The 14742-nt window shown below is 42.6% G+C and overlaps 1 protein-coding gene across 1 annotated transcript in view; it reads right to left on the bottom strand.

The window, feature by feature from the left end:
• The window catches only part of CCDC33 (coiled-coil domain containing 33), a 110061-nt gene that overhangs the window by 10405 nt on the left and 84914 nt on the right, over positions 1-14742 (bottom strand). Inside the window, exons 16-19 of the mRNA XM_063314215.1 lie at positions 13109-13113; positions 7546-7596; positions 3315-3382; positions 1980-2007 (exon numbers count right to left, since the gene is read on the bottom strand). Of these exons, the coding sequence (XP_063170285.1) occupies positions 1980-2007; positions 3315-3382; positions 7546-7596; positions 13109-13113 (152 nt within the window). The remainder of the gene's footprint in view (positions 1-1979; positions 2008-3314; positions 3383-7545; positions 7597-13108; positions 13114-14742) is intronic.

Genomic DNA, 14742 nt, shown 5'->3' with positions numbered 1-14742 from the left:
TCAAATTTACAAAAAGATGTGGCTTCTGACTTAACAGCAAGGATATACAAAAATTGCCATGACCGATCTCTTACTCTACAGTACATTAAACTAAAACACCACATTATTTCTATAAGTTATTTCACTTTAACACATAATAAAAATCACCAAATGCAGTTACTCCTCCCCCTGATATTAAAATAGAGAAAAAAAAGTTCATATAAGCCTCCTAAACATCTTTGTCCCCTCCAAAGGATAAAACGTGTTTAATTATTCCCTTCCTACCACTATTCTATACATTTCTGTCTACTATAATAAGAATCAAATTAAAAAGCACATGTTGTGTGCTATTATACCTAATAATGTGAAAGGTGAAAGGTCCCCTGTGCAAGCACCGAGTCATGTCTGATCCTTTGGGGAGACACCACTTTCGCAATGTTTTCTTGGCAGACTATAGAGTGGGGTGGTTTGCCATTGCCTTCCCCAGTCGTCACCCTCTCCAGCAAGCTGGGTACTCATTTGACCAACCTCGGAAGGATGGAAGGCTGAGTCAACCTGAGTCGGCTACCCGAGAGAGAATCTGGCTTCTGCTGGGATCGAACTCGGGTCGTGGGGAGAGTTTCGGCTGCAACGCTGCCACCTGCCACTCTGTGCCACACGAGGCTCTATACCTAACTGGACAACAATTTTAATAATCCCAATCTTAATAAACCCCCAAAATAAAGACAATTCAAAACAGTAATTCCATATCTAGGAATTAGGGCCAAATGAATCATGGTTTTCCATGCAATCTGCTATCCAAATACTCCTTCAGGGTTAATTGTTTGAAGACCTCTGTTCTTTCTCCTTTTCAGTCTGGACAAACCCTTTGAATATAGAACTAACAGTTTTGATCGCACAGTTGCAGCCACCATCTTGATTTTTTGACCATACCTTGGGGACACCCCTGACAATGAACAAACCTGACCATATCTACGTTGGCCAATAGTGGTTCAGTTGAATTCTTCACTTCTTTTTTTACTTTTCCACCCTTTCTTTCTCACCTTCCTTCACAGGCATGCCTGCTGATTGGAGTCAAACTTGCCTTTCATGCTTTCAGATCACTTTGTACCAACCTGCTAGGTACCTTCTGCTAATCTACTTCTTTGCTGCAGAGGGCAACATTTCACATCTTATTCAAATACACACACACACACACACACACCCTTTCAAGTGACTTCACTTTCTCTTATGGTTTTACAATTTCCAAGGGTGAGACACAGCAGGATTAGTGCCATGCTATTAATCAGCTCTGCAGTTCCTTCAAGTCAGAGGAAAAGGATTAGTTTTGTCAAGCACTTTGCTTTTTTCTTTGCTCTTTCTGAAACCATTCTGTAGGTTGTTCACGGGAGCCGTGAAAAAGGGGTAGATGTTTTTGATTTATTGTAAAATCAGTCGACAACCTGTGACCCGTTGGGTTGTTTCAGAGATATTTCCTTACCAGATTCCTCAATGCCTTCAACAAATGGAAAAGGTCTTTAAAAAATCCAGGGAGACCTTCAAAGATGTATCTGCCTTGAAAATAACCCATGTCATTCATATGGAACTGTATAGCCTAGTCAAATATCAGGAGTTGGGCACAGGAAATGTTTTATGACCTTTTGTATTACGCCATAAGATGTTTTATGATCTTTGTTATGTCATAAAATGTTTTATAAAATGTGCCAAATTTCAATTCCATGGGAGTCATGGGTCCTGGATTTTGGATGCATTCTGTAAATTAGCCCATTTAAGGTATCTTGGTTAGAAATTGGTTGCCCTACAATACACAGTTTTGCCCAGTTGAAGGTTACAAAGTATCAACAGACACAAGGGTTTTAGTAGTATAAATGGATGCCCATATGTTATGCTGATCAACATCTCTAAAGCAAAAACAAAAGATAAAAAAGGATGGAAGGAAGAGGCAAATACTGTAATATTTTAAATAATAATAATAATAATAATAATAATAATAGCCTTACCAGATCTTGGACCTCTTCAATGACGGGCCTGCAAAATTAACAAACAATGTATGAGAACAAGAGATGGGCAAATCCTTCAGTTTCAGTTTAGCTTAGTTCCTTCTTTGCCTGATCATGTTTATTTTGATCTGTTTCTTTAGCAGCCTGCAAAACTGAAGAGAAAAAAGACTGCATAAAGGTTCATATTTCTATGCCTTTTCTGCTAACACACACACACACCAAAAATTAATAATTATTGCTTATTAAGATGCAGTCCCTAGCAAAGTTTTTTGCAAGCAATTTTCCCCATGTATACATGGTCTATTGTGCACCTGGTGTAGTTTTGTGCAATGTGAAACTATAAATGCACTACAGTTTTGCTCTTCAATAGCAAAAAAGCCCCTATTTAAACTTGCAGATTGCAGATCCAGGCTGCAAAACTCCAAATGACATTAGATGGCAATAAAGAGATACAGGAAACTATACATCTTGGCTGCCCATCTAGCATTCATCTGGAGTTTTGCAGCTCAGATCTTATAGCTCTACTAAAACTGTACTGGCTGTAACACGCAGTTTGGCCCACTGTTGCTTCTGAACTAGTCTTTGGGATGGACACTGTGACAGAAAATTCCTAAGAAAGGACTGCACAATCCTCAACATGTATCCTTTGTATTCTTTGCAGATGACTCTTCTCAGAAGATGGAAGAAGAATCAATGTAGGACTCACAAGCAGTGAATCCACAAGCATTGGCCCTTGTAAGTGTGGAATCTGTAGTCCTGGACTCCGATCCAGGTGCCCTGGGACAAACTTCAGGCCCTCAGAAACAATGGTCTCTCCAGGAAGAGGGTCAAAGGACTGAGATGCATAGAAATGCAAGCTTGCAAGAACAAGCTGCTCGGAAGTAGTAGTCTACCTGGGAGTAATGCAGCCAGTTTGGCTTGTTTGTGAATGACTGCATTCTGCGAACCCTGAAAATGGATTAATTCAATAACTAAGTCTTTGTGTGAATACAGCCAGTGGGGTGAAATGCGTGGTTGTTTTGTTGGGGATGAAAGCTCGAAGTCTTCTCAATTTGGAGATTACCCAGTGCTGGAAACAGCTTTCATCTGAATGCTCCTGTATCCAACTATCTCAAATTGTTCTCGATCTTCAGATTGGTTTCCTGGACCCCAATCCATCTCATTCTTCGACTTGTTCTTTTCTTTTGCTTTCTGGACTAAAATTCTGATTATCTGACTTGGCTGGCTGTCCTGGCTTGTCTGTAGACTCTACTTTCTACTGAAAGTGGGATCACTGCATGAGTCCAATACGTTTACCGCCGTTCTGCAGAGCACACAGGCTGAGACAGGACATACCTGGTGATGTGTTTTTCAGGCAGGATCTTGGCAACCGCATCATGCGATGGCAGCCCATTCCTTTGCATCTGTGAAACAGGAAGCAGGTGCTCACTCACAAAATGTAGAGATTAAGAGCGCCTATACCCGCGTGCAGATTTGGTTCTCAGGTCCAGAATGATGTGCTCTCGATGTCGTACGACACACATTACTTCACTGCAACTTCTACAGGACTTAAGCCAGGAAGCTTCAAATCTGAGAGTTGATTTAAACCTGAATAATAATAGACCGACCTTACAGCCAGCATTACACCTCAGTGGATTCCAGTAAGCAGAAGGTGATTTATTAATTGCAACTAAGGCTAAGGTTTTCCCACCTATATCCCTGCAGTCCACAGAAGCACTGCCTATTTCCAATTCAGAGCTGCGCTTATATCTGTTGGCTCTTATTGTTCCCCAAACAAAATGACAAAGTGGTCTTGTGAATACTGAAAATGGAGCCCTGATAGAATCTCAGCATGAGCAAATCACACTCCTCACTGCAACAGCCTGGCCAGGCCACCCTAACTGTGTTCTGCAAATAGCTGTCCCGAGCATTCTTCACATTTCAGGAAAGTGAGGGATCTACTGAAGCTTTGCTCTGCTCATTGTATTGCTGTTGCATTCCAGACCCTTCTGGTCTTTGGGGATGCATCAACCTGCCCATGGAAGTGGACAGTGGAAGGCATTGGACTGCTAGGGCAAGAAAGTCTTGGCCTTTCCGTTGTGCAATCCCATATCGTTCAATGGAATTCCTTTGTGTGACTGGGTCTGTCCTCCTGTTGCAGAGACAGGGGGGAAAAAAAAACCCTGCGTGCCAACTGAAGAGCCAAGGAGTCCTTGGTTACTCACTGTTGAGGAGAACGGCCGGTAGTACAGTGCCATTTGCAGAATCTAAGCAGCCCAGATCTGCCTCCAGCCAACTTCTACCCAGATGAAAGACTTCTGCAACATTCAGAAAGCAGGAGGAATACTTCCCCGGCCTCCTCCTGCCTCCCTGAGAGTGGATTGCCAAGCTTCTGTCTTGGTTGCCAGGTGCCTGTCATTTCCAAAGGGCAACATCCAAGGAACCATGTGTGCCCCAGAAGAGCAAAGCAAACAGGTGTGTCTGCACTTCCTTGAAGAAAAATGGCCTGCAGGGACTTTGGCATGGACTCGTTCCAGGCAGGACGGCTTATAACGAGGAAGATCTGTCAGAGCTTAAACTTAAAGGGAGGATCTACAGCCTGGTAGGCGGTGGGGAGGGAGGATCTAACAGGGTTTCTCAGTCAGGGTTCTGTGGCACCCTAGGATTCCATGAGAGGTCACTAGCGGTTCCCTGGGAGATCACAATTTATTTTAAAAATTATTTCAAATTTGGGCAACTTGACATTAAAGAAGCAAGTTTCATTCTTTATTTTTGGTTTAAGAACACTGTTCATGCATCTAGACAGGCCTACCCATGAAACCAATATCATGATTTTGCAACTTCTGGCCTGTATTGGAGCCTGAATGGGCAGGGGTTCCCTGAGGCCTGAAAAATATTTCAAGGGTTCCTCCAGGGTCAGGAGGTTGAGAAAGGCTGCTTTAGAAGGAAGCTTTCCCCATAACATGCTGATATATCCTGAATCCAAGCAGGAACATTCTTGGTAGCTAAAGATCGTTATCTGCTGGAGACTATTTTGCTTTCAAATCAACAAAGAAAATGCAAACCCCTCCATCTCCTTTTTTTCTGCCGTGCAAGCGCACACATCTTCTGACAGCAAACAGAGCTGCGATCTTTGCTAAGGGATGGAGGAACATATTGCATTAGGAGATTAGCAGGGGAAACAAGCAGGGGTTCCCCAAGGCCTGGAAAATATTTCAAGGGGTCTCCAGGGTCAAAAGGTTGAGAAAGGCTGGCTTAGAAGCTTGTATCTGTTTGGAAGTATCTGCCTCCTCCTCCTCCTCCTCCCTCCCTGTGCATTGACATCACATTCCGGTAGTGGCTGTTGCTACAACAGATTGAGCTTCTCTGAGCAACCAGGCTGCAAGCGAAAGGCCACAGAGATGTAGAGTGATGGGAATGAAGCAGCGGATTAATGGTTGCCTGCCAGTGGTGGCAAGAGCACAGGGGGCCTGCTAGAGAAGGAAAGTACCTTTCCCTTGGCCATGGATGGTCTGAGAAAAACACAGTCAGGAGTGAGATCCCAGTGATGAGAGCTCCTTTTACTGCACAATGATGCCCTAGACCACCTGCAGTGTGCCTCTGAATGTTGGCAGGAACACAAGAAGCCAATTTCTGCTCATCAGCCTGGAGCCACCCAGCTCATGATTGCCTACATTGGGGCCACAGATTTACTTATTTCATCTATCTATCTATCTATCTATCTATCTATCTATCTATCTATCTATCTATCTATCTATCTATCGTCTGTCTATCATCAATCATCTATCTATCTATCTATCTATCTATCTATCTATCTATCATCTATCTATCTATCTATCTATCTATCTATCTATCTATCTATCTATCTATCATCTGTCTATCATCAATCATCTATCTATCTATCTATCTATCTATCTATCTATCTATCTATCTATCTATCTATCTATCTATCGTCTGTCTATCATCAATCATCTATCTATCTATCTATCTATCTATCATCTATCTATCTATCTATCTATCTATCTATCTATCTATCTATCTATCTATCTATCTATCTATCATCTGTCTATCATCAATCATCTATCTATCTATCTATCTATCTATCTATCTATCTATCTATCTATCTATCATCTGTCTGTCTATCATCTATCTATCTACCTACCTACCTACCTACCCATCTTAACTGAATATCTCTGGATGTCTATAACAAGACACACGGGGAAAAGAACACAGTATCAAAGTCATTAAAAAACACAGAATTAAAACAATATTAACAATAACAACCAAAGTTTGGTCTCAGAAACTGTCCCCAAAAGTAGAACAAGCTGCACATTCTGGGTTCCACTAATATTCTGGCCTAAAACTGCTTTTCAAGGCCTTCCAGAAGGCAATGGGGTAGGGGCCACCCAAGTCTTAGATGTTGGGCCACAACACTCTGTTCGGTTCTGAAGCTTCCCAGCCTTTCCCAAATGTTTTATTCATATTGACCATATTTGGGCATCAATTCAGTCACGTTTACTGTGTCTATCATGGAAAGAGAACCTAACTGTAATGGTATGTAGAAAGGACCTTGGGAGACGGGGTGAAGAGACACTGCCAAGGGAATGGTCAGATAAGAGGGGGCATAGCCTGCAGCTAGAGAGTGGGCGGGGCAAGAGGATCAGAAGGAACCCTCCCTAGTGTCTTGGGCTGTAAAGGAGACGGTGGGAGAACTGTATTTTCAGACTTTCAAGATCCTGTTAATGTAGCCTTATAATAAAATAGATTTAGCTCATCTGGTTGTGATTCCTATCTGGTTTAACCTGCAAGGCTGACATCAGTTTTGCAAGTCTGAAAGTACAATCCTCCCCCCATCTCCTTTACAGCCGAGACACTAGGGAGGGTCTCTTCTGAGTCTCTTGCCCCGCCCACTCTCTAGCTGCGGGCTAAGCTGTCTCTTAACTGACCGTTTCTTTGGCAGTGTCTTTCTCAAAATTAAAACATTATCTCCCCCCCCCCCCCCCCACCCAGTGCTTCCTTCTACCGCCTTTGCTTTCCTCCAAATTGACTCAGAGGAGATTATTGTGGGTTAGAGGGCTGACTATATATACAAAAAGATGTAGACAGTCATATTTGGTGGCCAGAGCAATAGACAGTGGGAGGTTGCAACAAGGTATGGAAGAGCTGTGTGACACACAAGCTCAGGGCCACAACTGGGGGGTGGGGGGCAAGCAAGGCATGTGCCCCGGGTGCCGCACTGGGGTGTGTGTGTGCCAAAATGGGCGCGGAATCCATGTTTGCTCCAGGTGACACAGACCCCAGTTGCAGCCCTGCACAAGCTGCCCTGGATTTCTTAAGCTACCAAACATCTTCAAATGTCCCATCGTCAGAATGGAAAACACTGGAGTGAACTTCACCATGATGGGACCCATGCAGAAGAAATTGCCTCTGGAGCTGAAGTAAGTAGTTTGCCCTTGAGGCATACGACCTGATCAAAGATCACTGGAGAAGACAGTCAGGAGATACATCCATGGAGGAAAACTGTGGGATGGATCCCAGTCCTTTCCTTGCTCAAGACAGAAAGCTTGATGATATGTGTTGTACTCACCTCTACCAGATCGAAGTAGGAAGTCTTATGGTCAGGTTCAATGTAAGAGTCCTTAAAAACAGAAAATAGATTTCCCGTCATTCTCTTCCAAGGGCAGTGTTCATTCCAAAGCTTGGGGCATCTCAACATCAACAGAAGGAGTAAAGGAGAAGCACATAACAGATGGATATTAACAATCTGGGGCAAGTATGCAGGAAATGGTCAAGATCAGAAACTGGTCTTGACTTCCCGAGTATTTTCTGTATCTCATGGGATCTCAGCAGCCAGTCTCAGTAGCCTCCTATATCTTGATTCAGTCTGGCTGTCCCTTCAACTTGCTCAGGAGGACCTGGAGACATTGTAGTGCCGGTTACATTGCAGGAAAGGGGTAAAGGAAGCTTTGAGCCCTTCTGGTCTCAAGCTTTTCCAAAGTCCTTCTCTGTTTGGTTATTTTGACAGTGAGTCCCTTCTCCGCTATGCTCTCTCTGCTACACCAAATGAACAATTAGCAGTCTCAGTTCTTATGTCACAGACACAACTAATCGGTCATTATGATAAAAGGATAATCTGATCATCTTCTCATACCCCATCAATGACTATGGTGAAAAGGTTCTCCCTCATTCTATGCATAGATAGAATCTTGAGTCTTGACTGGATTTCAGGATGGAAAAACAAACATTTTTACTGGCCTAGAGTAACTCCAATGAACTCAGAAGAGTTTGAGGCTGAGGCCTTCTGTGTGTGCATATGAGCATTCCTGAGACACAACTGGAGCAAGGATGAGTAAAATTTTATAACAAAAAGATTTATTTATAGGTAAAGTCAAGTCTTGAAGAGACTTGAAGACTTGAAGAGCATTCAGAAGCTTCAGCTGGTGCAGAATGCTGCTGCATGGGTAGTAAATGGTGTCAGATGTTCGACACATGTAACACCACTAGTATGTGAGCTGCATTTGTTGCCAGTGTGCTTCTGGGTGCAATTCAAGGTGCTGGTTGTCACCTTTAAAGCCTTTCATGCCGTGTTCTCCCAGTTGTTTCTACAACTGTTGTACAACTAATTCAGTCCAGAAGGTTGGGCATGCTATGGGTCCTGTCAGCCAAGGAATGTCGGCTGTCAGGGTCTAGAAGGCGTGCCTTCTCTGCCGTAGTGCCTGCCCTCTGGAACATTCTCCCTCCAGGGATGGATGTTCCAGACGACCCCCAGCCTGATGGCCTTCTGTAAGGCCGTGAAGACCCGGTTATGTGCCTGGGGCCCCGAGTGTGTTAAGGGCCCCATTCCTTGGCTGTATGGCATTTGTTTACTCAGTGACCATATATATTTATTTTGTATTGTTTTAATTGCTTTAATTGCTTTATAGGTTTTTTTAATTGTACGCCACCCAGAGTCACTTGTTGAGAGGGGCAGCCGTAGACATCAAATCATCAAATCAAATCGAATCAATCAATCAGGTATCATAAGGATGGGCAAAGCCTAGCCACCAGCTAACCACATCCTACTAGGAGAGGATCCAAAAGCATGTACTTCGTGATCTTTGCCTAGGAAGAAAGGCAGCGTTTTAGAGGAACCACGGGCTGCTTTTATTGCTGGAGAACACATTCCTGCTAGCCATAAAACAGGTGCAAGAGCCAGATCATGCCCTAACTAGCATTTGGAAATGGGATTCAAACAAAATTACGGAGTGACATAAAAAGATTACACCCCATTAGTTCCCAGGCAAAGTTGAATTGCTGATACTTCCCATATCTAAAGCAGTAAGGAGATAAAGCTTCATAAAGCTCTCATTGGATGAGAATGGGCAAGACAGCCTAAAACCAGACCACCATCTGCTTCTTGATGGTTATTGCCAAGGATTAAAAAGCTTTATTTTCCTGCCAGCCTGAAGTTTATTTCCACTCTGTGTGTAATCGCATAATTTTCAAAGTTCCCCTTTCCCTTTTGCCTTTGCACACCTCTTTCGTATGGAAGAGAAGGGAGATTCTTTTCTAGCTCAGCCCATTCCCAACACACACACACACACACACAGGTCTTCTCCTGTACCGGTTTGTTGGTTTGTTGGTTTATTCATTTATTTTACAAATTGCTTGGAGACCCTTTGGTGTCAGCATGATGAGTTTTCAACCAGTGGGACTTATTTATCTCCTGGTGGCTTGAAAGGAATGTGTGGGAATTTGAAAGCTCTTTTACATGGTCTCTCTTGCCTGATAAGGACACCACGGGATGCATATAAATGTGGAAATACAGATAATGGAATTTGCAAGCGTATCATTCTATTCCCCCCACTGAACCTTCCTATAATATAATGGGCATGTTCCCAAATACTCTGAAACATAAAACCAGCCAACTATGTTAGTCAGTGGTGTGCTCACACAGCCTGTGTGGTTAGGAGAAATTTCATGAGTCATGTAGATCCTGAAAATGGGCTAAACTGAGTCAACCATGATTCAGTAAGCCTGGCTAAGTGAAAGGTGCAAATTCAAGATTCAGACCCAACTCTTTGCTTTGTTCAGTGTAGAAATTCTAGCGGTGTTTCACTTACTCCCACGAAGGCCTCAAGCAAAGGATAGTCTGCACGCCCCAAGTTAATCTGCAAAAAAAAATTCTCGTAACATTCTGCCTGTCGAGTTTGGCTTCTTCTAATATTCCCCGAAAGAAATTTCTTTGATTAGAGAAAAGACACTGTCTACATTTATTGGTGACTGGAAACTCCTTATGGACTATTAGGGTAGAAGTGGAAAAAAATGAACTTGTGATTTATGGTTTTATTTATTTATGCTTCAAACTTCTGTTGTCAAACTTCTATCCTGTCTAATCATCAAACTTTTGATGATTAGACAGGACAGATTACAGAAAGAAGAGATGATGTAACTTTAGAGGGAGAGGTTAAAATATAACTGTACTTATAACAGCTGTGAAGAATACCAGAAGCCATTTTTTGTGTCTTTTTAATTTCTTTTCTAGTTTTCTTCATTTTTTTTTCTTTTCTTGCCCTTTTTGCTTCCTTTTTGCTTGTTTTCTCCCTTACTTTATATTAGTTTGTATTAGTGTTTATCTTCTTTTTTAAATGTTTCAATAAAAATCATATAAAAAAACCTAAAATGCTGTGTGCATGTACACAAATAGAAAAAAAAAAGTCCACAAAAATGTAAGAGGAAAGGACAGGCTAGAAGAAATGACCTGTGACAGCTTGGCCATGATTCGTGTCTTCTCAAATGCTTAAACCTAAGAATGGGAGGTGCTGATTTTGCTCTGGAAACCAAGGAGCATAATAAGCAATGCTGAAGCACATCCTGGTACATTCATCAATCTCTCAAGCAAGTGGCCTTCAGTGGTAGCCTCTGTAAATCTCATGCTTTCATGGCTGTTAATTACAAATACCACATCCGGCTTCCCCTTGGAGACAGGACCATAATTGCTTGGGAATGAGGGTTGATCATTAGAATTGACCCAATGGCCTTTCTTTAGCCATTATGCCAGGACAAATCTTTTAACTTAAAGCAAGGGATGGGCTTAGTTGTGCATTGCACAGGCATATTTAGGAATTAGCCTCATGCGTAAGGACACACAGCCTCAACATGGGCCACAAATCACTGCTGTTAAAATAGTTGGCATTTCAGGAACTTCTCACCCCAGCAGAATATTGCCTACAGGATCTTGAATAAGATTGAAGGACTGAGATTTGGAGAGGAATTTAAGTGTTCAAAACTGCGATTCTTATTAAGAACTAAGTAACCTTCCCTTCGTTTCCAACATTCAAAGTCTGAGTAGCCAAAGCTGTACTATTTGTGCCAAGTGGGGAGGTCTCATAATCCAACATTTGAAAAACTACAAAATATTTGGGAGGAGGATTTAAATGGGGCAAACTCAAAACTACTTCATAAAGTCTGACTATGATCAGTAGCCAAGGAATGTTGGCTGAGTGTTGGGGGTAAAGTTATTGGAAGATTGGGAGCAGCTGCCCCAGCACACTACAACATTTGCTATGGCTCCAACTTACTCACAGGATAAGGCTGAGTGGCCTTTGTGGGAATTTTACCCACAGAAGAGTTTTGTGAAGTCTCCTTAATCCCAGCAAATGACTCAAATATCCAAAATCAAACCCAATTTTCACAGGTCAGATTCCAATCTGGTGAGTGGTCTCTTGGTATCAGTGGGAAAATAACAACCCTGAGGATTTGAGTCTGAGCAGCTGCTGGTTCCTGGAGGGGTGCATGTCTGAATGTTAAATCAACTCCCCTTCCCTTGTCTGAACATGCATTCTTTGTGAATTACCCATCTCATTTGCTTCTACCCACCTAGGTGGATGTCAGCTGTAATTAATTGTTCTTTATCTGATTAAACTAGAGGTGAACTCACCAGCTATTTACAAATGGTCTTCTCCATGAGCAAGGAGGGGAGGAGATACAGATGTGCTTGGGAAGGTCGCCATATATTCTCCTGTCACATTGCTATTCAGTTTGAGAGTTAATTGGATTGTAACGAAAAGCATTTCATCTCCGCTGAAGCTGGTTTAATAGAGATGCACCACCCCTCCGTGTTTTGCTTTCCCATTCAAAAAGGGGTGATTTTAAGCAGGCCAAGGAGATGGCCATCACCACCATGTTGCAGTCCCAGCTGCCAAATGCTGATAGGGTACTGAGCAAGAAAATAAAAGCTGTCAGATTACACACGTAACTCTCTGAACAGACAAGCTCTACGCAGTTCAGGTCAGCTTGGTTCAGCCTGTTCTTCAGAGATAAGATAGAGGAAAGAAGCCTCCCAGAAAATAGAAGTCTCCCAGTTCCACAAGCAGGATTTCATAGCACTGCATTTCTCAAATGGCCCTGCACGTGGGGTGACCTGCAGATCACCCAGTGGCTTCCCACCACCTCTAACTGAGCATGTTCAAAGGCAGCAAATACAGAAAGTGTACGATTTCCTCCCCACCCCAGAATCACAAAACCAGGTAAACCAGCAGACCACCTTTTAAATCTAAGATGCAAAGAAGAGCTGAAAGGAGACAGACACACACACACACACACACACACCTGGCTTCTTCAGTTGACTTTGCATTCTTCTTTCTCTCTGGGTAAAGGGTTCCCTAGCATTACAATATGGCAAATAGCATTTGAGAAAGGACACTGCTTGAATGACCTGCATGATATGGACTTCAGATGCCACCATGCTTAATGGGACAAGCAGTAAATGAGAAAAAGTCCTGCTAGTTGGAGCCAAAGGTTATTTTGAAAAGAGGAGTAGGATTTGGAACCTGATGGTTTAGTTCTGCTACTAATCTTTGGTTGACTTATTCATTGCATTTATATATGAGAGCACTCAAAACAGCTTTCAAAAAGGTCTCTGCTGATTTTATTCCTAGAACAACTCTATGAAGTGAGTTGTAGATGAGAAAGTAATCAGCCCAAACAGCTCAATGGCTTGGTGGGGATTTGAACCTGGGCCTCCAAGGTCCAAGCTGGGTATCTTAATTCACCACCACTGAAAGTTCATGGGGCTGATCAAGGATCAACCTTCTATTCTTTAACTTTGCTCTTTAATTAATGACCAGGCTCAAATTATCCTACTTTGGACACATTATGTGAAGATCTACTGTAGCTTTCTGAGAAGGTTCTAATGCTGGGAAAGCTGGAAGGAAAGAAGAAGACAACAACCAGCAGCAAGGTGGATGGACTCACAGTAGTGATCAGAGCATTGATGGAAGAGCTGAAGGACCAGGTTAGGGACAGATCATCATGCAGAAAATCTATGTGGTCAGAAGAGTCAAGAACAGCTTGATGGCATGTAATCATCACCATTGCCTGCCCAACTCAGTTTTCCAGGTTAGCGGATTTCAGAAATCTAGTAGATCTCAGAAGTCTGAAGGCTGCCCAAATTCATGACAGCACACTGCACAGAATTCCAAACTCAGCACCTTGGTCAGCGCATTGTATTTGGCCAAAAAAATTGAGGGGATGCCAAGGATTCCTTTAGTGCTGATAGCCCTCATCTCCCTAAGAAGAGATTTATTCTCATTTAGAGTATCATGTCCCTTTGGTGAGGTTTAGAGGACCACAATCTCTCCTGCTTACTTGGCACTGAAATGATATCCACCATAGGATCCACAGGGTTTGAGGAACTTTCAGAAACAGAGGAACAGGAAAGGGAGCTTGAGGATGAATGCAAAGCACTAGGAAAGAGATATATCATCATTCTTTGGTTGAAGGGATGTCTTGCTAATTTATTCATAGGATGGTCAAGGAGAACATTTATTCAGCTTTTACAAGTCCCCACTACTGACATCCAAGTGTCTAGACTGATTTCTTGGGTCAAGATATCCATACAAAGGAGATGCATTCATGTATGCTTAATATTTGCTGTGCAATTGCAAATCATGATCACCCCCACCCCCACCTCCATGGGTTCAGACCTATCTTAATTCAATCTCTAATTGACCATGCTGGTTGGAGTTGATGGGTAGTATAGTCCAGCATCTCTGGAGGACACCTGGCCAAGGAGTGGCTACAATATCTCACATTTTTACTCCATTTTTCTCTTCATCCTTTGGCTCAAAATGCTTCAAGTCATTCATTTTGCTCCTGATGTTCTGCTTTGGTTTTTCAACTCAACTTAAAACCCCTTGATTTTGCAAAATTAGTTCTCATGGTATCACTTCTGGTCTCCAGTTACAGATGTTTATGTACTGTTTGGGTTATCAAAACTCCCAACAAGTGATTTCCTAAGCCAATTTTTTTCTAATGCAAAATGTGCTTTTTAACTGACCTTAAGACTGCCAGCTTGTTCATTTAACCTAGTGCATGGATAAATTAGAGACAGCCAGTTTGGTGTAGTGGTTAACGCACCAGCTAGAAACCAGGAGACCATGAGTTCTGGTCCCACCTTAGGCGCAAAGCCAGCTGAGTGACCTTGGGCCAGTCACTCTCTCTCAGCCCTAGAAAGGAGGCAATGGCAAACCACTTCCAAAATCTCAAGAAAACTGCAGGGACTTGGCCAGGCAGTGGCCAGGAGTCAAAAACAAATTTGAAAGTGTGTGTGTGGTATGTGTGTGTGTGTGTGTGCACACACACAGAGAGAGAAATGGATAAGTTAGCCATACTTGCCCAAGATTTGATTCATTCAACACTGATCTATTTATGGTGGATTTGGCTAATGAAGAAGGAAAGGAATAAAAATACTGCACCACCTGTCTGTCTGTCTGTCTGCCTCTTGCTATTCAGCACTGCCCAA

The sequence above is a fragment of the Candoia aspera genome, chromosome 13 (genome assembly GCF_035149785.1).
Source record: "Candoia aspera isolate rCanAsp1 chromosome 13, rCanAsp1.hap2, whole genome shotgun sequence".
In the NCBI taxonomy this organism is placed as follows: Eukaryota; Metazoa; Chordata; class Lepidosauria; order Squamata; family Boidae; genus Candoia; species Candoia aspera.
The sequence above is the reverse complement of the archived record's forward strand: the minus strand, read 5'-3'. Positions and strand labels throughout refer to the sequence as shown.